Source organism: Ostrea edulis, chromosome 7 (genome assembly GCF_947568905.1).
Source record: "Ostrea edulis chromosome 7, xbOstEdul1.1, whole genome shotgun sequence".
Classification (NCBI taxonomy): Eukaryota; Metazoa; Mollusca; class Bivalvia; order Ostreida; family Ostreidae; genus Ostrea; species Ostrea edulis.
This window is the reverse complement of record NC_079170.1, coordinates 84,924,833-84,947,332: the sequence shown is the minus strand read 5'-3', so window position 1 is coordinate 84,947,332 and position 22,500 is coordinate 84,924,833. Positions and strand designations below refer to the sequence as shown.

Sequence of the window (22,500 nt, the reverse complement as noted above, 5' to 3'; positions counted from 1 at the left end):
GGAATCAAAATTTTACATACAAATATATAGGGAAAATCTTAAAAAATCTTCTTCTCAAGAACCACTGAGCCATAAAAGCTGAAATTTATATGAAAGCTTCCTGATATAATGTAGAATCTAAATTGTTAAACTCATGGTCCCCAGGGGTCGGATGGGGCCACAATAGGGGGTCAAAGTTTTACATACAAATATATAGGAAAAATCTTTTAAAATCTTCTTCTCAAGAACCACTGAGCCAGAAAAGCTGAAATTTATATGAAAGCTTCCTGATATAATGCAGATTCTAAATTGTTAAACTCATGGCCCCCGGGGGTCGGATGGGGCCACAATAGGGGATCAAAGTTTTACATACAAATATATAGGAAAAATCTTTAAAAATCCTTTTCCCCAAGAACCACTAAGCCAGAAAAGCTGAGATTTATATGAAAGCTTCCTGATATAGTACAGATTCTAAATTGTTAAAATGATGGTACCCGGGGGTCGGATGGGGCCACAATAGGGGGTCAAAGTTTGTTTGTTTTGTTTTTTGTTGTTTGTTTTTTTTCTTTCTTTCTTATATAGTGCAGATTCAAGTTTGTTAAAATCATGGACCCCGGGGATTGGATGGGGCCTCAAGGGGGGCATCAAAGTTTTACATACAAATTTATAGGAAAAATCTTTTAAAATCTTCTTCTCAAGAACCACTGAACCAGAAAAGTTGAGGTTTATATGAAAGCTTCCTGATATAGTGCAGATTCTAAATTGTTAAGATCATGGCCCCCCGGGGTCGGATGGGGCCACAATAGGGGATCAAAGTTTTACATACAAATATATAGGAAAAATCTTTAAAAATCCTCTTCCCAGAACCAGTAAGCCAGAAAAGCTGAGATTTATATGAAAGCTTTCTGATATAGTGCAGATTCAGGTTTGTTAAAATCATGCCCCCCCCCCCCCCCTGGGGTAGGATGGGGCCACAATAGGGGATCAACGTTTTACATACAAATATATAGAGAAAATCTTTAAAAATCTTCTTCTCAAGAACCATTGGGCCAAAGAAGTTCACATTTACATGAAAGCTTTCTGACATAGTGTAGATTCAAGTTTGCAAAAACCATGGCATCCAGGAGTAGGTTTGGGGCCATAATATGGACTACGGCTTTACATGCAAATAGATATGGAAAATCTTCTGATATGGACCAAGGTGACTCAGGTGAGCGATGTGGCCCATGGGCCTCTTGTTTAATAACGTCCCTTCTGTTATTCACATATATGTGTCGCTCCGATCAACGACTGTTCGGCATTCTTTTGATTTAATATAAAAGCGCAAACGATCAATTCAAAAGTTTATTTCCGGACTCATTGTTTATAGAAATAAGTAACTTCCAATAATCGCTTCAAATTTAATAATGGAAGAAAATATTTGGGTTCTTATTATGTATACGGAATTTGAGTATTCAATGTAATCTATGTTTATTGGTATTTCATTGGGAATATAGGGATGTCGCCAAATGCCCATAGTAGTATTTAAATTTAAGACAATTGACATGGGGTATGAAAAGGCTCCAAACGTATGCGACATAGTGTCTTAATTTTACCGTTTTATTTCAGTGCGACTGTGTTATAAAGGAAAATTTAATTGACATGCTTAATTGTAATTGCATGTGTTCTCCATCAAACAAGATTGACAATGAATGGAATCGAAAATATCCATATCTATTGATTAATAGTCTAAAAAAATATGGTGTTAAACGCCACGCTAATTCCATGCAGAGTTACTTTGTAGTTCATATCAAATAAATATGCTGCAGTTCCCCATTGACAATATCTTCGTAGTTTTTAGTGATAATTTTTTTCAACAGTCTGTTGGAATTCCCATTGAACTAATTGTCTCCTATGTAACATGTGGCTGGCCTCTTTATATTCTTATGAAGTAAGACCTATTAAAAAATGTCTACCTGAGAAGAAACAAAAAAAGTATTGCTATGACCTCCAATGTGACATGCAGATGTATTGATGACGTTTCGTCTATTAACAATGATAATCTTCATTCCTATTGCGATTCGACAACATGAAAGGTGACGATAACGAACAGTGATCAATCTCATAACTCCTATACGCAATACAAAATAGATAGTTGGACAAACATGGACTCCTGGACACACCAGAGGTGGGATCGGGGTCTAGGAGGAGTACATATCCCTTTTTACTCGAAAAACACCACGAAGTAGTCAACTTCTGCTTCATCCTTAGATATTTTTGAAAATAGAGATAAATAGAAAACTAACAGCTCAACTTTATGTAGCAATATTGCATTTTCTCCTGCATATGGTGTTTATATCTCTCAACTGATTCGATATACAAGAACTTATTCTGCGTATGATCAGTGTTTGAATCGAGACAGATTTCTGACAAACAAGTTGAGGTGCAGAAGTTTCAAATATCTAGTTTAAGGAGGTACTCTACCTTTTCATAGTGGCTGCCTTTTAAAAAAACATGGATGAAAATATAAATATCAGCAATATGTGTCTTTTTCTTCCATAAACCTAGCCGAGTAGCTCAGTAGGTTAGCACGTCCACTGCTGATTTAGGTCGCGTTTTATCAGAGGGGGGGGGGTATTTTTTTCTCAGATTGCTTTCTACTAAAACTGCATTTTGTGACTATATAAAGTAAATTTGAATGTTTTCCATTTCAAAATCGTGTTGTACATATCCTCCGCTGTTCATCCACATTAAATATCCTTGATGTAGCACACGTCCTTGAAGTCACCATTTCGCCAATTCTATTGTCTCTATAACAATCTTGTTTGCCAATGCAAATCATAATTTGAGTGAAATGCTGTCCGATTTGTTTCATACCTATTGTTAGGCCTATGTTGGCACACTAATTTTGACTACGTATATCTCCGTTTACCTGATCAAGATACCTGTCTCTTGGAGTGTTATGACCAGGCCAGGATTTCTCGAAAAAATCTTAAATCTTAAACTAAGTTTCAACTTAAGTCTGAGTTTTTATCTCAGTTAAGATTTTGCTCAAATTACATTTCTCAAAACGATCTTAGTTAAATCTCATCTGAGTTAATCTTATTACTCAGCTGAGTTTATTCCTCACGACACTAAGCGATCCGTCTGTCAAAAAATGTGACTTCCGCACAGCTGTATCTTTCGTAAACAAATCGTCTGCTTGTCTTCTGCCGCGTATAACGTCAAGATGGAGGACTTCCCTAAAGCACAGAAACCAAATTGGACCGAGATAGAGCGTTTGGCCTTAGTGGAGGCGGTCCGATGCAGAGAGGATCGCCTTTTCGGTAAAATGAAGGGGGCGGGGTATGTGAAGAACTCACGTGTGAAGGAATCGGCGTGGGAGGAAGTCGCCCAATTCGTCAATGCGTAAGTACTGTATAGACCTAATATTTTTTTTTCCGATCAACAAAATCTGTGTAAGTCTATCTAATAATTCATAAATGCGCACGTTCCCTTTTATTGAAAAGAAGTTCATCCCCTGAACATTGCAATAGCGCAAAATGTTTTAAATAAATAATTAATTTAATCGGATGAAATTAATCTTAATTAAAATCGAAAATTTCCTAACTATTTTTGACATCTATATATTTATTATTAAAGTCGAGTGTTTGTTGATACATGTTATTGAGACGAATTGTATTGGTACCGATCTGCTCATTTTGTTTACCGGAAGCGGGACCATCGTATGGAATCGTATCATACGAGTTTAGGATTACCCAGAATGGCGAATCTACACCTTGCCTCGATTGCAAGGGGAATGTATTTTCATTGCCCCTATATAAACTCGATTTCTATTCATAAGAAATATTATTCTCTCACTATGATTAAGACGAACGTGTTTTACACATACACTTTATTACTTGTACCAGTGCGGTTCCGAATTTGAACTGTTCGAGTTTTGATTAACTGAGGAAGTAGTCGTAGACACTTGAGTTGTAAACTTCGCAAGCTATGCTGTAGATGAACACGTGTTATTATATACCATAGCTTGCGAGGTTTTTTGAGATAAGTACTTGTGTATTATATATGTACACATGAACCGTTAATTTTGAATAGTATGGGATGTATATTAGGCCTAAGTATACCATCCCCAAATGAAATGTTGTTTGTGGTTTTTTTTAATTATTTAGTTGGTAGCATAGTATAAATTCCCGGTTCCTGCGATATCCATACCCAGTCTTAATGAACATCGAATGCATTTATGTGGGTATACACACATGCATATATGCATAAATGTATATACACAAACACACCATGTATATTTGTCAACAAAGCACAAGATAATTACCATGTGTATATGTCGCTGTAAGATTTTTTAAAGTTATTTTTTTTTATTTCTACAAGAATGGAATTTAATGTGCATTTATGAATACCCGCATGTATCTGAAAAATGCCAAATTATACCTTAAGAAAATATTTGAATTAAAAAAATTATTTTTTCGAAATAACTAACATTTAATTGAAATCAAAATTTAAAATCCATTTTAAACTCTTGTGAATGGCTACATATACTTATAACACACATGAATTATTCACTTATGTGCTATACAGCTAATATTTTCAGGAGACGTATTGTACCGAACCTTATTATTATGGGAAATAAATGATTTCACATTCCCAATAAAATACGGTTTTCAGGATATTTTACAGATAATTTAATGTGTAAAGGTATGCCTTTATGAGTTTATCATTTGTTCTTTTCATTCTAGATAAATTTTGATTACATTCTATTAAAAAATATATGATATGGTAATAATTACTAAAATGATCCATTAAATGAACAGTCTATAGATTTTTTTAAAGAGCATTTCTTCCCATTTCACCTTTGAAATAACACAGTGTATGTGTATTATGTAGACAATCTGAAACCAGTCAAAGAGGGATTGAAGAAGTCAAGAAGCAGTATTCTAACCTGAAACAAAGAGGCATGGGGGTAGGGGAGTGGGGGTTGAAATTGCATTAAGCCCATCTTTTAGGGTATGTTCAACTTTCCAACTAGTACTTCAACATGATAACAGTCATTGATTGTATATCATATACAACTAGTACTTCAACATGATAACAGTCATTGATTGTGTATCATATACAACTAGTACTTCAACATGATAACAGTCATTGATTTTGTATCATATACAACTAGTACTTCAACATGATAACAGTCATTGATTTTGTATCATATGCAACTAGTACTTCAACATGATAACAGTCATTGATTTTGTATCATATGCAACTAGTACTTCAACATGATAACAGTCATTGATTTTGTATCATATACAACTAGTACTTCAACATGATAACAGTCATTGATTTTGTATCATATACAACTAGTACTTCAACATGATAACAGTCATTGATTTTGTATCATAAACAACTAGTACTTCAACATGATAACAGTCATTGATTTTGTATCATATACAACTAGTACTTCAACATGATAACAGTCATTGATTTTGTATCATATACAACTAGTACTTCAACATGATAACAGTCATTGATTTTGTATCATATACAACTAGTACTTCAACATGATAACAGTCATTGATTTTGTATCATATACAACTAGTACTTCAACATGATAACAGTCATTGATTTTGTATCATAAACAACTAGTACTTCAACATGATAACAGTCATTGATTTTGTATCATATACAACTAGTACTTCAACATGATAACAGTCATTGATTTTGTATCATATACAACTAGTACTTCAACATGATAACAGTCATTGATTTTGTATCATAAACAACTAGTACTTCAACATGATAACAGTCATTGATTTTGTATCATAAACAACTAGTACTTCAACATGATAACAGTCATTGATTTTGTATCATATACAACTAGTACTTCAACATGATAACAGTCATTGATTGTGTATCATATACAACTAGTACTTCAACATGATAACAGTCATTGATTGTGTATCATATACAACTAGTACTTCAACATGATAACAGTCATTGATTTTGTATCATATACAACTAGTACTTCAACATGATAACAGTCATTGATTTTGTATCATATACAACTAGTACTTCAACATGATAACAGTCATTGATTTTGTATCATATACAACTAGTACTTCAACATGATAACAGTCATTGATTTTGTATCATAAACAACTAGTACTTCAACATGATAACAGTCATTGATTTTGTATCATAAACAACTAGTACTTCAACATGATAACAGTCATTGATTTTGTATCATATACAACTAGTACTTCAACATGATAACAGTCATTGATTGTGTATCATATACAACTAGTACTTCAACATGATAACAGTCATTGATTGTGTATCATATACAACTAGTACTTCAACATGATAACAGTCATTGATTTTGTATCATATACAACTAGTACTTCAACATGATAACAGTCATTGATTTTGTATCATATACAACTAGTACTTCAACATGATAACAGTCATTGATTTTGTATCATATACAACTAGTACTTCAACATGATAACAGTCATTGATTTTGTATCATATACAACTAGTACTTCAACATGATAACAGTCATTGATTTTGTATCATATACAACTAGTACTTCAACATGATAACAGTCATTGATTTTGTATCATAAACAACTAGTACTTCAACATGATAACAGTCATTGATTTTGTATCATATACAACTAGTACTTCAACATGATAACAGTCATTGATTTTGTATCATATACAACTAGTACTTCAACATGATAACAGTCATTGATTTTGTATCATATACAACTAGTACTTCAACATGATAACAGTCATTGATTTTGTATCATATACAACTAGTACTTCAACATGATAACAGTCATTGATTTTGTATCATAAACAACTAGTACTTCAACATGATAACAGTCATTGATTTTGTATCATATACAACTAGTACTTCAACATGATAACAGTCATTGATTTTGTATCATATACAACTAGTACTTCAACATGATAACAGTCATTGATTTTGTATCATAAACAACTAGTACTTCAACATGATAACAGTCATTGATTTTGTATCATATACAACTAGTACTTCAACATGATAACAGTCATTGATTTTGTATCATATACAACTAGTACTTCAACATGATAACAGTCATTGATTTTGTATCATATACAACTAGTACTTCAACATGATAACAGTCATTGATTTTGTATCATATACAACTAGTACTTCAACATGATAACAGTCATGGATTTTGTATCATATACAACTAGTACTTCAACATGATAACAGTCATGGATTTTGTATCATATACAACTAGTACTTCAACATGATAACAGTCATGGATTTTGTATCATATACAACTAGTACTTCAACATGATAACAGTCATGGATTTTGTATCATATACAACTAGTACTTCAACATGATAACAGTCATGGATTTTGTATCATATACAACTAGTACTTCAACATGATAACAGTCATGGATTTTGTATCATATACAACTAGTACTTCAACATGATAACAGTCATGGATTTTGTATCATATACAACTAGTACTTCAACATGATAACAGTCATGGATTTTGTATCATATACAACTAGTACTTCAACATGATAACAGTCATGGATTTTGTATCATATACAACTAGTACTTCAACATGATAACAGTCATGGATTTTGTATCATATACAACTAGTACTTCAACATGATAACAGTCATGGATTTTGTATCATATACAACTAGTACTTCAACATGATAACAGTCATGGATTTTGTATCATATACAACTAGTACTTCAACATGATAACAGTCATGGATTTTGTATCATATACAACTAGTACTTCAACATGATAACAGTCATGGATTTTGTATCATATACAACTAGTACTTCAACATGATAACAGTCATGGATTTTGTATCATATACAACTAGTACTTCAACATGATAACAGTCATGGATTTTGTATCATATACAACTAGTACTTCAACATGATAACAGTCATGGATTTTGTATCATATACAACTAGTACTTCAACATGATAACAGTCATGGATTTTGTATCATATACAACTAGTACTTCAACATGATAACAGTCATTGATTTTGTATCATATACAACTAGTACTTCAACATGATAACAGTCATTGATTTTGTATCATATACAACTAGTACTTCAACATGATAACAGTCATTGATTTTGTATCATATACAACTAGTACTTCAACATGATAACAGTCATTGATTTTGTATCATATACAACTAGTACTTCAACATGATAACAGTCATTGATTTTGTATCATATACAACTAGTACTTCAACATGATAACAGTCATTGATTTTGTATCATATACAACTAGTACTTCAACATGATAACAGTCATTGATTTTGTATCATATACAACTAGTACTTCAACATGATAACAGTCATTGATTTTGTATCATATACAACTAGTACTTCAACATGATAACAGTCATTGATTTTGTATCATATACAACTAGTACTTCAACATGATAACAGTCATTGATTTTGTATCATATACAACTAGTACTTCAACATGATAACAGTCATTGGTTTTGTATCATATACAACTAGTACTTCAACATGATAACAGTCATTGGTTTTGTATCATATACAACAATGACATATATCACATTGATGTTTAATTTTTTTCTCCATCTTTTTCGTCAATGCACAAAATCCAGTTCATAATGCCTATTATAGATGTTCCTGCTTTATCTTCCGTATTATGGAGTACATTGAGGAAAGGGGAGGGGGTGCAATCTGGTGTAATTTCAATTTGGGGAGATGGGAAAAAATTTGTTAACGAAAACAAAGTATATTTTACAGCTTATATTAACATTTAATCATCGTATCTATAAAAAAAAATCGTCAAAATTGTTACTAGTATCGATGTTCATATAATATACATGTATGTATGCACGTCTCCACAGTTGTTGCTAAATATCAGATGTGCATCACTCTTTCATTCTTGTTTAGGATACTGATGTAAAATATAAATTTCAGCAAAGGAGAAAGCGGATGCCATCAGGCGACCGGCAACCTCCCTCGCCCACTCCAGTGGAGGCAAAGCTCATTGATCGAATGGGGGACAGGCCTATATTGTGTAGTCTGTCTGGAGGACATGACACAGATGAAGGTATATAGTGTACATGAATGTTCGAAATGTAACCTATATGCAGGGCTCGAAATTAACATATTACCGTCAGTCTGTGAGTGGTTAAAAGTCTAGCAGACTGACATTTGTTTTAGTCAGTTCGATGGAACCAGTTAATTTTCTAAAGCATCAGTTTGGAAAATATACTTGAAATTTTACACACACATGACATGCTTCGATCTGTAGATATCAGATGAATCTGATTCGTAAACAATCTATGCATTATAAGTACAAATGATGTTCTGTAAATCGTGTGTATGGGTAAGTGTACTGTAAATGATGTTCTGTAAATCACGAGTACGGGAAGCTATAATATACCGTGTATTGTATATCTATCTTACGTTTACATTTCTTTCTTACGTTTACATTCCTTTCTTAAAACCGTATATACTACATAGCTAGCATGTTATATATATGTACGTAAGTTCTAGTCTGAAAATCAAGTGCACATGAAATTACAATCTATGCATCATAAGTACGTAAAATCGTTATCTTTAATCCATATGTGTGTAAAGTTATGATCTGCTTAAAAATGTGTATAAAAATACAATTCGCAAAGTATAAGTGTGTAAAGTTACAATATGTATATCATATGTGCTTTAAGTTAAAATATAAGCGCACTGTTTTCCCCGCGTAAGGTAGGCAGATTAAGCACGACGTCTGAGCCACGGATTCAAAACAAATTCAATCAGCTGTTTGTACCATACTGAAATTAATCTCAAAATTAAGTGAAAAGACGACGCATGAGATAAATAGAACATCTATAATTGCATATTTTGATATTTGCTTTATCCAACGAGTTGATATGGTGTATTTATTCGCTCGGCAAGCCTCGCGAATAAATACACCATATCAACCCATTGGATAAACAAAATATCAAAACACGCTATATAGATATCCTCTATATATCATATATTTGTGTAAAGTTACCATGTGTGTAAAGTTACGATATATCATATGAGTGTAACGTTACAATATGTTTATATATGTGTAAAGTTACCATGTGTGTAAAGTTACGATATATCATATAAGTGTAACGTTACAATATGTTTATATATGTGTAAAGCTACCATGTGTGTAAAGTTACGATATATCATATGAGTGTAACGTTACAATATGTATATCGTTTATATGTGTAAATTTACCATGTGTGTAAAGTTACGATATGTCATATGAGTGTAACGTTACAATATGTTTATATATATGTAAAGTTACCATGTGTGTAAAGTTACGATATGTCATATGAGTGTAACGTTACAATATGTTTATATATGTGTAAAGTTACCATGTGTGTAAAGTTACGATATGTCATATGAGTGTAACGTTACAATATGTTTATATATATGTAAAGTTACCATGTGTGTAAAGTTACGATATGTCATATGAGTGTAACGTTACAATATGTTTATTAATCTGTAATGTTACCATGTGTGTAAAGTTACGATATATCATATGAGTGTAACGTTACAATATGTTTATATATGTGTAAAGTTACCATGTGTGTAAAGTTACGATATATCATATGAGTGTAACGTTACAATATGTTTATATAGGTGTAAAGTTACCATGTGTGTGAAGTTACGATATATCATATGAGTGTAACATTACAACATGTTTAAATATGTGTAAAGTTACCATGTGTGTAAAGTTACGATATATCATATGAGTGTAATGTTACAATATGTTTATGTATATGTAAAGCTACCATGTGTGTATAGTCACGACATATTATATGAGTGTAACGTTACAATATGTATATCATATGAACATAAACTTACAACCTGTGTATTACGTTTTCATACCTTTACAGTCTGTAGTTATGCGTACTTGTATGTAAAGTTAAAAACTATAAATTATGTGTACGTAATGCTAAAATTTGAACATCGTGTACATTGAATTGTAAGCTCTATGCCATGTGCAGCTAGATCAGCAGTCTGTAGATAATGTGTAAGTCAAGGTAGAATCAATACATTGTGTATACGTAAGTTATGAATGAGAGGCGAAGATAACGAACAGTGATCAATCTCATAACCTATGTGTGCGTAAAATTACAATCTATAAGCTATGTGGAAAAGGTTAGAATATATACATTACGTAAATGTAAAGTTAGAACCTATAAATTATGTGTAAATAAAGTTAGAACCTATAAATTATTTGTGAATAAAGTTAGAACCTATAAATTATGTGTAAATAAAGTTAGAACCTATAAATTATGTGTAAATAAAGTTAGAACCTATAAATTATGTTAAAGTAATGTTAAAATATATAAGTCATGTGTAAGTAATATTAGAATATCTATATTGTGTGTAAATAAAGTTACAATGTATAAATTATGTGTATGTAAAGTTAGAATGTATAAATTATGTGTACGTAAAGACTCTGTAAATTATGTGTACGTTAAGTTAGAAGCTGTAAATTATGTGTACGTTAAGTTAGAAGCTGAAAATTATGTGTATGTTAAGTTATAAGCTGTAAATTATGTGTACGTAAAGTAAAAATCTGTAAACTATGTGTACGTTAAGTTAGAATCTGTAAATTATGTGTACGTTAAGTTAGAATCTCTAAATTATGTGTACATTAAGTTAGAATCTGTAAATTATGTGTACGTAAAGTAAAAATCTGTAAATTATGTGTACGTAAAGTAAAAATCTGTAAATTAAGTGTACGTTAAGTTTGAAGCTATAAATTATGTGTACGTTAAGTTAGAAGCTGTAAATTATGTGTACGTTAAGTTAGAAGCTGTAAATTATGTGTGCGTTAAGTTAGAAGCTGTAAATAGGCAAAATTCATACATAAGACCTGCTTTATATAATTTTTACCCCAAACAATACTCAGACTCCATGAAATAAAAATAACTGAATACGATTTAATAATACGATTTACGAAAGAATTAGGGCCATTGAACACACATTTTATCGTATACTAAGAGAGATGTGCACAGTTTAAAATCATTGATATTGAAAACAAAATAAACAGGGTGAAGAAACTACCCCTTTTAGGTTAGATGACCCTACGCAAACAAGAAGTTTAGTTTGAAGTCAACGCGGATATTTAGATATCTGATTATATGAATGATGACGTATTGTTGTGTGTATATCATATGTAGGTTCTCACCTGCTGGTGCATACACCGTCAATGTACACCTGACACACCTAAAGGCTACACAGTGGACGCTGACACAAAATCCTGTTCCTATCGTGACACCAGGAGTTACTAAGCAGTTGTTCTTTATAAACTTTGCCCTCATACGTAAGTACATATTTATGCTTCTTTGTTTCAATTATCTCTGTTAATACCTTATTGTATTCTATAGGGTACTGGGTGATGTTAGGCTCCATTTTATGGACTGTGTGTGTGTGTGTGTGTGTGTGTGTGTGTGTGAGAGAGAGAGAGAGAGAGAGAGAGAGAGAGAGAGAGAGAGAGAGAGAGAATTTCAATCGATGGTACCAAGTGATACATGTCTACAAACGCTATAAAAGATTCCTGATTATTCATCATACTCGTAAAGAAGGTTATGTAGAAACACAATGTTTCATTTCAGCTCCAAGAGGACCACAAATCAATGGCCGTCGATTTGTCTTACCAACATCACCCCTCCAGGTACTCTGCACAGTCATTGCTGAATTGTGCCAATGACATATTTCATATTCTACCAAATAATCATATGAAATAAGTAATAATTCAAAAATCAATGTAGGAAATCAATAGATGTGTCTAATAATATTCCCCATTTTTATGCATCTCAAATGACAATGAAATTGCATATCTAAATCCACTACAATAATTTATTTTGTAACACGGTAAGAATTTCATTAATGCTCTCGATTTACTAAGAAAGCCTAAACAGCTTATTCGACATTCGAGATTCGGAACACGAGATTCGAAATTAGATATCTAGATTAGCCAATCAATCACGGAAAACAATTTTAAGGTAACTGTTAATTCCAATGACATTCCAAAATTCCTATATCTCCAGATATGTATCCAAAATATTGCGTATAATCACGATTTTGTAAAGTGATTATCTACCAGAGCTTAACATCATAACATCCACGGTGTGCTTATAATGCAAATGAAACCTCGGGGATATTCCAGGAAATAGTTACGTAATCAGCGTTACGTCAGCTTTCTACTACTGTGATAAACATCGAAAGTCTAGAGTAATGGAGGTCACAGGTGTCAATCAAGAACAACATAACACACAGATGTTTTTGTTCGGTAATCAAATTAAAACAAACCCTGCGATAGTTGTCGATAATAGTTTGATTAATTTGCAAGCATAGTTTGATTTCAACAAGTCATCAAAATGTTTTGCGAATGTGCACTGTGCATTTACAGGTAGGTGATGATGTAGACCAAAAACGACAATTATAATAGTATGAATATCATAATTTGATCCAAGAAAAGTTATTCCTCGGCAAATCCATACCCAAACCATGATGTCAATGATATGCCCATGTTATAGAGCCCGCCCCCCCCCCCCCCCCCCCCCCCCGGAAGTATGGCCCTATAGTGAGCATTCTACCTTCGGAAGTGTGGCGTTATAGTGAGCCCCCCCCCCCCCCCCCGGAAATCTGGCTCTAGAGTGACCCCCTCCCCCGGTAGTCTCGCTCTAGAGTGAGCCCCCCCCCATCAAAATTGCTCTAGAATAAACCTTACCCCCATAGGGAAGATTCAGTCTAGAGCCATAACACCCTCTTTAAGTCTGGCTTTAGAGGGACACCCCCAATTTCATCCCCTCCTGCGCAAAGTATGCAAACTATGAAATATTTTAGTTTATCGGACAGGGAATTACCCACCCTCCTAACTTCTCTACCTACCACCATATCTACCTACCTACCTACCTACCTACCTGAAGTTGTCCAAGTTTAAAAGCATAACCGATATTTGTACGCAGATGAGAATTAACATAAATTCGAAATGTCCTCATTTCATTTTGCAAACTTCTAAAACTAACCAAGGCATATGTATTGTGTGGGTCAAAGTTCAAAGTATATGGGTAAAACAACATGACTTATCAATTCTAATATGTTTTATTCACCGTTTTCTTCTCGTGAGTTTAAAGAACAACTTAAGGAGGTATGCTAGAGAAATCTGATATGGATTAAAAGTGGAGGATATGCATAACAATATTTTGAAATTGTAAATTTACTTTATTTAGTCAAAAATGCAGTTTTAGTAGAAAGCAATCTGAGAAAAATTTAAAAAATCCATGCTGGATTCGAACACACGATCTACAGTTCAGCAGTCGACGTGCTTTTTTTCCTCCTCTTTTATTTCAGTCAACGTGTTCTTTTTTTTTCTCTCTCTCTCTCTCTTTTATTGATTAACATTTAAACAGGAATGCGGGACAACTCGCCCCCAAGACAACTTGCCCCCTCTTAGGACAACTCGCCCTCTTTCAGGACAAGTCGCCCCTTCTCTTGAGACAACTCGCCCCCAATTTGATATGTACATGTAAATATGTAATCAAATTTTATTTTCATTTTATGTGTGTAATTGTACAAAAATATACATTTTAAACCCTATAAAGACACGCCTTATTTCATACTTTAACACGAATGGTAAATTCTAACAGAATTATACACAGATTTATTTAATGCATTTAAAAATGATGACATTTTTCATAATTCAATCTGCTAGGAAAATTATATTTACTGATATTCAGGTAATTGATTAAATGTCTCCGATACTGAGAAAATGTTGGGATGTTTCTATTTATTTATTTATTTATTTTTTCAAAGGTGTGTGTGTTTTATCGATACCGGATGTATACTACATAAGTATAAATGTGAAGCATGAATATTCTGATACATGTAATTATCTTTAAATGCGTTTTGCAATTAATTCCTGTTGAAAAATCATAAAATTCCCATTTTAGAAATGTAATAACGGTTTTGCTTTACGACTTCTTTTTAAGCGGCGATTTCAAAGTGAAAAGTACCTGTATCTTAACGTTTGAGGTAACTGTATAACAGCTTGGGGGAAATCAAACAATTAGATTTAACAACAGACGCGGATTATCGGTAATTATACTACGGCGGCTGTAGACCAAACGAATATTCTCCCTATACCAAACGCTCACTTGTTTCCGCTGAAATTATATACTTTACATGTACGTACAAGTGGTGATAAATTTACTGAACTCATACACTGTATTTTTACTAAAATCTTTCGTCTTGCATAAAATGACACGAAGTTCGGTGTTTATGTGAACGTGTCCTTTTTTCTGTGATGTATATGCTATACATTAGAAATGTAACTTTTGCTAATACACCTCTTGTATTTAGACCAAAAATGATAATTGTAAACATGTATGATATGAAGGGGCGAGTTATCTCAAGAGAGGGGGCGAGTTGTCCCAAAGATAGGGCGAGTTGTCCCAAAGATAGGGCGAGTTGTCTTGAGGGCGAGTTGCCTTAGGGGCGAGTTGTCCTCAATAGGGGCGAGTTGTCTTGGGGGCGAGTTGTCCTGATACCTTAAACAAATATAACAGACTAATCATCAGTTACAATCACATTTAAAACAGTTTGTATCTAAAATATACAATAATACAATGGATTTCCTCTGTTTCTTTCAATAGAGGATATCTATGCAAGAAAACATTTTAAACAGGGCAGTTTTCTTTTCTAAAACGGTCAATTGACAATGGTTATGACATGCGATGTCTCAATGTATATCTACGAAGCCTTTCAATATAAATTTTCTTTTCACTTTGCAAAGAAATCTGTCTTCTTCTATGAATATAAAATCTGCATACTGATATAAGATAATTGACAACAATTACATTCACGTTTTTGGTGCCCTTAGGTAATGCTGTCATGGATATTTCTTTAAAGTTTAATCTGTTAAAAACATCACTTTCAAAATCTTTCAATAACGATTCAAGATGATAAATAACAAAATTAGACTTCAATTCAGCCAACTCTTTACATCTGATAAATAAATGCATTATATCCTCACATTCTAGCATAAAAATTGGACATATTTTAGAATAAAATTTCCCTATCCTAAAAAGTTTCTCAAATGTAAATATAATATTGTGACAAGTTTTGAAATCCAGTTCAGTAAATTCTGGTGTTTTGTATAACACGGTATGTTTCCCATCGCTTTTTAATGGATGATTTATCATTCATATCGAGTTTATCTCGCCAATAAATATTTGACACCGGTTCTTGAAACATTTTTTTTGCACTAACAAATTATAAAATATCTGTACTGTACCTGAATGGAACACTATCCGTTGCTCTCTATATGAAATAAGAAAATTTGGCTGAAAGCACGTTCTTTTGTTCTCATTTTCATTAACATAATTTTTCCATTCTTCTGGAATAGATAATAACAAATCCTTATAATTTTTTGTAATCAGTGAGACATTTCCCTCTGAATTTTGTTCTTCAGAATCTCCACAGTACATGATATTGGTATAAACCCAAGGATTACTTCATTTGAAATATCCTTGACATGTGTAATACCAGCACTAATAAAATCTCTCCAATTCAACATTTTCTTTCTTCTTTGTACTTTCGGATTAAAAAACAAACAATAATTAAAAACATCATTTTCTTTTTCTGTAACGATGATATAATTTTTAAGGCATGCCATGCACAAAATAATTTATTGTAAAACTGGTAGATCCTGAAAATCTGTTTTCTTCAACTGGAGTAAGAATATCTCCGTTCCTGCTCCTAAATTTTGAATCTTTCATAGGAAATATCTAAAAATATGTTTCCACAGAAAATATTTAGTACAACAAAAGTGCTTTGCAAAAAACTTAAGTCTAAATGATAACATTCTTAGATAGATATCAGCTATTTTCAAACTAACATTGTGTTTCCACCAATCATTGTTTTATAAGTTACCAAGTGTGCGCCAAAATTCCATTAAAAAATGGAACACTCCTTTTGAATACTGTGTCTAGTCCAATCCATTGTGGAATTGATATAAATGACAGTCGACGTGCTAACCTACTGAATTACTCAGCTAGGTGAGGATTCTTTAAATGATTAGACAAATATTGCTGATATTTATATTTCCATCCATGTTTTAAAAGGAAGTCAGTCATTATGACGATGTAGAGTACTTCCTTAAGCAAAATCATTTAATGCCCTGCTGAAAAAGGTCTTGGTATCTAAACAATCTCCATAAAGTGATAGTAGTTTACCAGGAATAAATGAAGGGAGAAGTCCTGCTATGGAGGGAAGTCGAACTCTACAACTAATGATAGAGTATATCTTCCCACGGGGAAGTCTGGCTCTAGAGTGAGACTTCCTCGGGGGTTCTCCTGCTCTAGAGTGAGCCTTCCCCAGGGGGAAGGCCACTCTAGAGCCAGACTTCCGGGGGATAGCTCACTCTACAACACCCACACATGCACATAGAACTTTCCTTGCTCCTTGTAACTATGAATAATTAATGCAAATTAGGTGACCTATGACGTCGCAACATTGAAGCGGGCCATATATTGATACGACCCTATCAGGTATGCGCATTTCTATTTTCAGACGGGATTTTCCCTTTGCACATGCGCACTGATCTGAAATTGAGAGAATATAAATAAGCGCTTCGTTGGAAAAAAAATTATAGAAATAGATCAAGAAATTAATTTTTAATGAATTTTTTAGTATTTTCGACTGGTTGTGATTAAAGAGATTGATATACTCCCAATTCGGTGATTAAACTAATAATTGTTATGAGGATATTTTGATTTGAATCTTCGATTTTTGTAAGTAGCTTGAATTTCCTCTGACGATTAAGTTGCAGCAAGTCCGATTCAGAGTTTTTTCCTCATTTTCTGGGTAAATCATATTTCCTTACAGCAAATTTTGAGAAAAATACTACTTCCGGTTGATTGTTTTCATTATTAAACGTAATTTTTCGTTAGATTTTTAAATTTTTCTCGGCTTTTGAAATGATATTTCAAAGAGAATTTGATTCAAATATGCATTCTTATCTCTAAAGTTTTCAAATTTAGGGAATACACTTGATTTTAGTTCCCATTTCTATACAAACCTCCATACAATAAAAGAAAATCATCAGTTATCTTCCTCAAGATTCAATAATGACTTGTTCTGGCAGATGGGGCAGTGCCTGTCTGAACTGTTTTACTTATTGCCCCTACACCACAGTCAACAATGTTTATTGTCCACTTGCTTTCCTTTATATCAAAATTTAAAAATCATCTGATGTGCTAAGCTAAATGTGTTTTTATCCAGCCCTCTGCATACAATATTTTGTACAAAGACTACAAGCTCTTGACTGAAGAGGGGGGAATACTAATCCTGAAGAGATTATTTTGCCAATGGCATGGCCTATATTGAGACATCAGATTCCGTAACAAGGAAATCAAAATTTGTTGTAAGTCAAGATGATTCTTTCATTCGTTTGGCACCTAGCGCCCCCACTGAGCATGTAACTAGATTACTTCACCGTCTGATAATTCTTCTATTTTTAATTTCATATATGAATTTTCTTCTTGAGGTGGATAAGTAAAATTTTTAATTTCCAACTCTACTTTTCGCCATGTACGTAGCCTTACTAGACTCAGCTCAGGGAAGGTAGAAATCGCCAAGACATCGTTTACTGAAAATTTACATACACGTGCTTCCGCTTCTAAAAATACACCGGATGTTGATATTTTCTTACCTATTTACGTATGGCGCATGCCCTAAAACACGCATATTAAGTACATCCGGTAGGAGCATGATTAGTTCAAGGAAAGTTCTATGTGACATGTCGATGACATCGGGTCAATACATTTACACACTATATAGAATCACTAGAAAAGGGGGGTAAATTGTAAGCAATGTCTACAGTTAAACTAAGTTATAAAGCACACAAACCTGGATTTTGACATTGTTATTATATTATGTCCACGGTCTGTACTTTGGAATGTAAAGGGTCGCAGCATTTGTCCATGATATACATGTACCACTATATGTTATCTATATACGTGTATGCACTCTTTTAAATTTTCTGCTTTAATGTCGAAGTATTTTTAAATCCTTTATGTAAACAAAACAAACTTGCATACATGCATGCATGTAGTTCCGTGTCGTTCGAATGCTAATATCAATAAATCATCTTTGAATGCTTAATCAACCAACTGACGAATATAAATTTCATCCCCCTTTAATATTCTAATTGTGTTTTGAAAATTAATAATACATATATGTTACCTGTTGTATTCCATGATTTGATAATTGGTTGAGAATAATTACTATTGATGTTAAGTTATTAATAATTCCATTTGCATGTTGTTTTTTAAATAATATTTGTTTAATAACAGAATTGATTATAAAGCAAGGAGTGATGCATTCCCTTTGAATGCGTTTTATATTCCGTAAATTTGGACTGCACTTTTTCTTCTTTGGAAATGAACACTTTCATTTTCTCTGTAAGTTAATTTTATCAATATTCATATTTATTCATATATACCATTGTTTTATAGACGTATCCTGGAATTGATGCAATAACCCCTTGTGGAACATGTATAAGCAATGAGTGTGACTGTACCCATATCCTCAAATTCGACCTGGAAAATATAGTAGAAATTGTTATTTCAGCGATTGGTACGAGCCTTTATAACTTCATTTCATAGTATTCAGAAATGTGATTTTTATGCATTTATATCGGATGGCATCACTTGGCGGCAAAAGCACATATTCTCTGTGGATTGTTACCTTCTGAAATACACCTGTCCACCCTTCGTATCGTAAAGTGTTAAACATTCTCAACCTTTCTATCAAATGATATGTAGTATCCTGAGCAATGAGCAGCAAAATACCATGATGTATGGACATTTTAACTAAAAGTGTGAGAGTCGTGCCCCATGGATTTTGGATTACTGGTACGGATCAGGTTATGGCTTGGCACATTCAGCTGTATATAAGAACAATGTAGTTAGCATTTGGCGATCATTCTTTTATTGTTTTACTCCTGATATGCCAGGAAAATGGATAGATTTGACAAGATATTGGGAGAAATCTACCAAAAGTATGAAACTTGTTATGTATGGGTTCTTTCTTCAACAAAACAAAAAATTCCATTAAATGAATAATCTGATAGAAACAGTCTTCGATATCGCAAACTTTCAATATTCTGTTGCAGTTAGAATTGAGCCACTCAAAAATCAAAAATGCATTAATTGATGCACGAGGGTTGTCCATAAATTTCGTGTACAACCTTGATAAAGAGTGGCAAACATTGACGAAATATTTCATTTTAGGTGTCGTAGGAATATCACATCCAGTACATATTCACGGACATCATTTTCACGTACTTAAGATGGGGTATCCACCTTATGATCCCGTAACCGGAAATACTACTGGACCCAATCCGGATATTCGATGTTTAAACGAGAACTGTTCGGAAGCAACTTGGGCAGATCCGTCTTGGAATGCTGGGTACATACCGGGAGTAAATTTGGAGAATCCTCCACTGAAAGACACAATTTCAGTACCTGCGAACGGTTACGTCATAATCAGACTAAGAGCAGATAATCCTGGTACAGTAGAACTGTTTTTCTATTGATTGATCGATTGTATCTTGCTTAACGTCCCTCTCAAGAATTTTTCACTCAAATGGAGACGTCACCATTGCCGGTTAAAGACTGCGAAACTTAAGCCTGTGTTTGGAGCAGGGAGGGGTCTTTATCGTGCCACACCTGCTGTGACACGGAACCTAAGTAATTGCGGTCTTATTTAAAGAACCGGCCCATTTAGCCGTCTCTTACGACAAACAAAGGGTACAAAGTACCTATTCTAACACGGCCAATTTTTTAGGAGTAAGAATCCTGGTAATAATCCTTGCAGACTCAAATTTACCTTAATAGCAAATGGAAAAGTAACACACTACCCGAGGATTTAAACATTGGGCTAACTGGCGATAATGAAGGTAAACCACCCCTAGTTTATCAAGAGTGCTGCTAGAATCCAACCGCTTTTAGTGGGAAATGATTTGTGAACATTCAAACATGAAACCATCTTGCATATATTTCACAATCTACACTGATGCTATGCAGTTTTCTTTGAAAGTTTTTATAACAGACGATTCTATCAGTAATTGCCGTGTACATAATTTAAAACCTTCCACACGGTGTATAAAAAGTTTATTTACCGAAAAAGAAGTCAAATCCCTTTAATCGAAAAGTAACACCGCTAGCCCGGAAAAATTGAGAGCGGGCGTATTCAAATATGTCTGGTGTGTTTTATACCAACTGTTAAACGTTCATTTCATACCCATTTTGATGGCGGGTTATTCAGTTTACGTCATCATGATATAGGAATCACAACGGGTGTGACCGTTCGAATGAAGAGGTTTGATCCTCCTGGAGCCCTGACCCCACCTCTGGTGTTTCTAGGGGTCAGTGTTTGTCCTGTTCTTAATTTTGTATTTTTCATGAGATCAGTTACGGACTATTGTCTTCACGTTTCATTCATAGAGTAATCCTTAATTTTGCCAAAATGAAGCACCCTAAGTTCCTAAAATGGGTAGAAAAAGCTTAGCGCCGTGGCAGTAACAAAGCTAGTATAAATCTAAGTCTAGAATTCAATGCCTATATTTATTCTGTCGTCTGCTTGCGTAGCAAAGAAGGATAACTCTAATTTATTTCAAATTCGGGCTCGGACTCCACATTATTCGTGTGCAAATGCAGACTGCAAGTAATGATTGTTTTCTTCAGTGGCGTAGATTCCATTGAGGCAACCGAGGCAGCTGCCTCGGTAAAAAAAAACCCACCTTTTACGTTGTTAAAATGTCGATAGCTTCTGGGGGGGCTGCGCCCCCAAGACCCTCTGCCTCGGTAATATTCGAACCCAAGCTACGCCTATGTTCTTCTTCCACATTATCAACAAACTTAGTCAGGTAAATACATGTACTTTTGTAGTCGTAACTTTTTAATAAAACAACCGTGCATGTAAGTGCTACTTTCACGTTTACATCTACTTTACGAACTACGATCAGGTAGTGAAACGGACAATCAATCCTGCGATATTTTGATCAAATAAGAAGTCATATTTATAAATGCCTATATGTTTGAATACACCCGCTCTCAATTTTCCCGGGGCTAGCGGTGTTACATTTTTTTCATTATATGATTTTTAACGTCAAGATTCTGTGTTTACGATCTACCGACGGTCTATTTTTTTTTTTTTTTAAATGATGTGTCCTCTTCGTGGTCGGGGCAGACGTCTTCAACGACGGTCATCACGCTCATTTTCTCATACTCGCCTCAAAAATGCAAACAGCGCGGCCATTTTGAATGAACTTAGCGACAGTCTTAGAAAGTTAAGACAGCTCTAAGGCAGTCTTAAAATTTAAGACAAAATACCTATCTTAAGTCTAAGTGATTTTTTGTGATCCACTTTAAGACCAGTCTTAGATTTAAGTGCAACTT

General features: G+C 33.6%; 1 protein-coding gene and 1 pseudogene across 1 annotated transcript in view; both read left to right on the top strand.

Annotated features, from left to right (window-relative positions):
- The first annotated feature begins 3,075 nt into the window (after positions 1-3,075).
- On the top strand, positions 3,076-9,097 carry LOC125654620 (myb/SANT-like DNA-binding domain-containing protein 4; annotated as a pseudogene).
- Positions 9,098-11,458: 2,361 nt separating this feature from the next.
- LOC125653430 (uncharacterized) overlaps positions 11,459-22,500 on the top strand; it is a 12,125-nt gene continuing 1,083 nt past the window's right edge. Inside the window, exons 1-5 of the mRNA XM_056145877.1 lie at positions 11,459-11,559; positions 12,214-12,356; positions 12,649-12,707; positions 19,555-19,675; positions 20,332-20,610. Coding sequence (XP_056001852.1) covers positions 11,459-11,559; positions 12,214-12,356; positions 12,649-12,707; positions 19,555-19,675; positions 20,332-20,610 — 703 coding nt within the window. The remainder of the gene's footprint in view (positions 11,560-12,213; positions 12,357-12,648; positions 12,708-19,554; positions 19,676-20,331; positions 20,611-22,500) is intronic.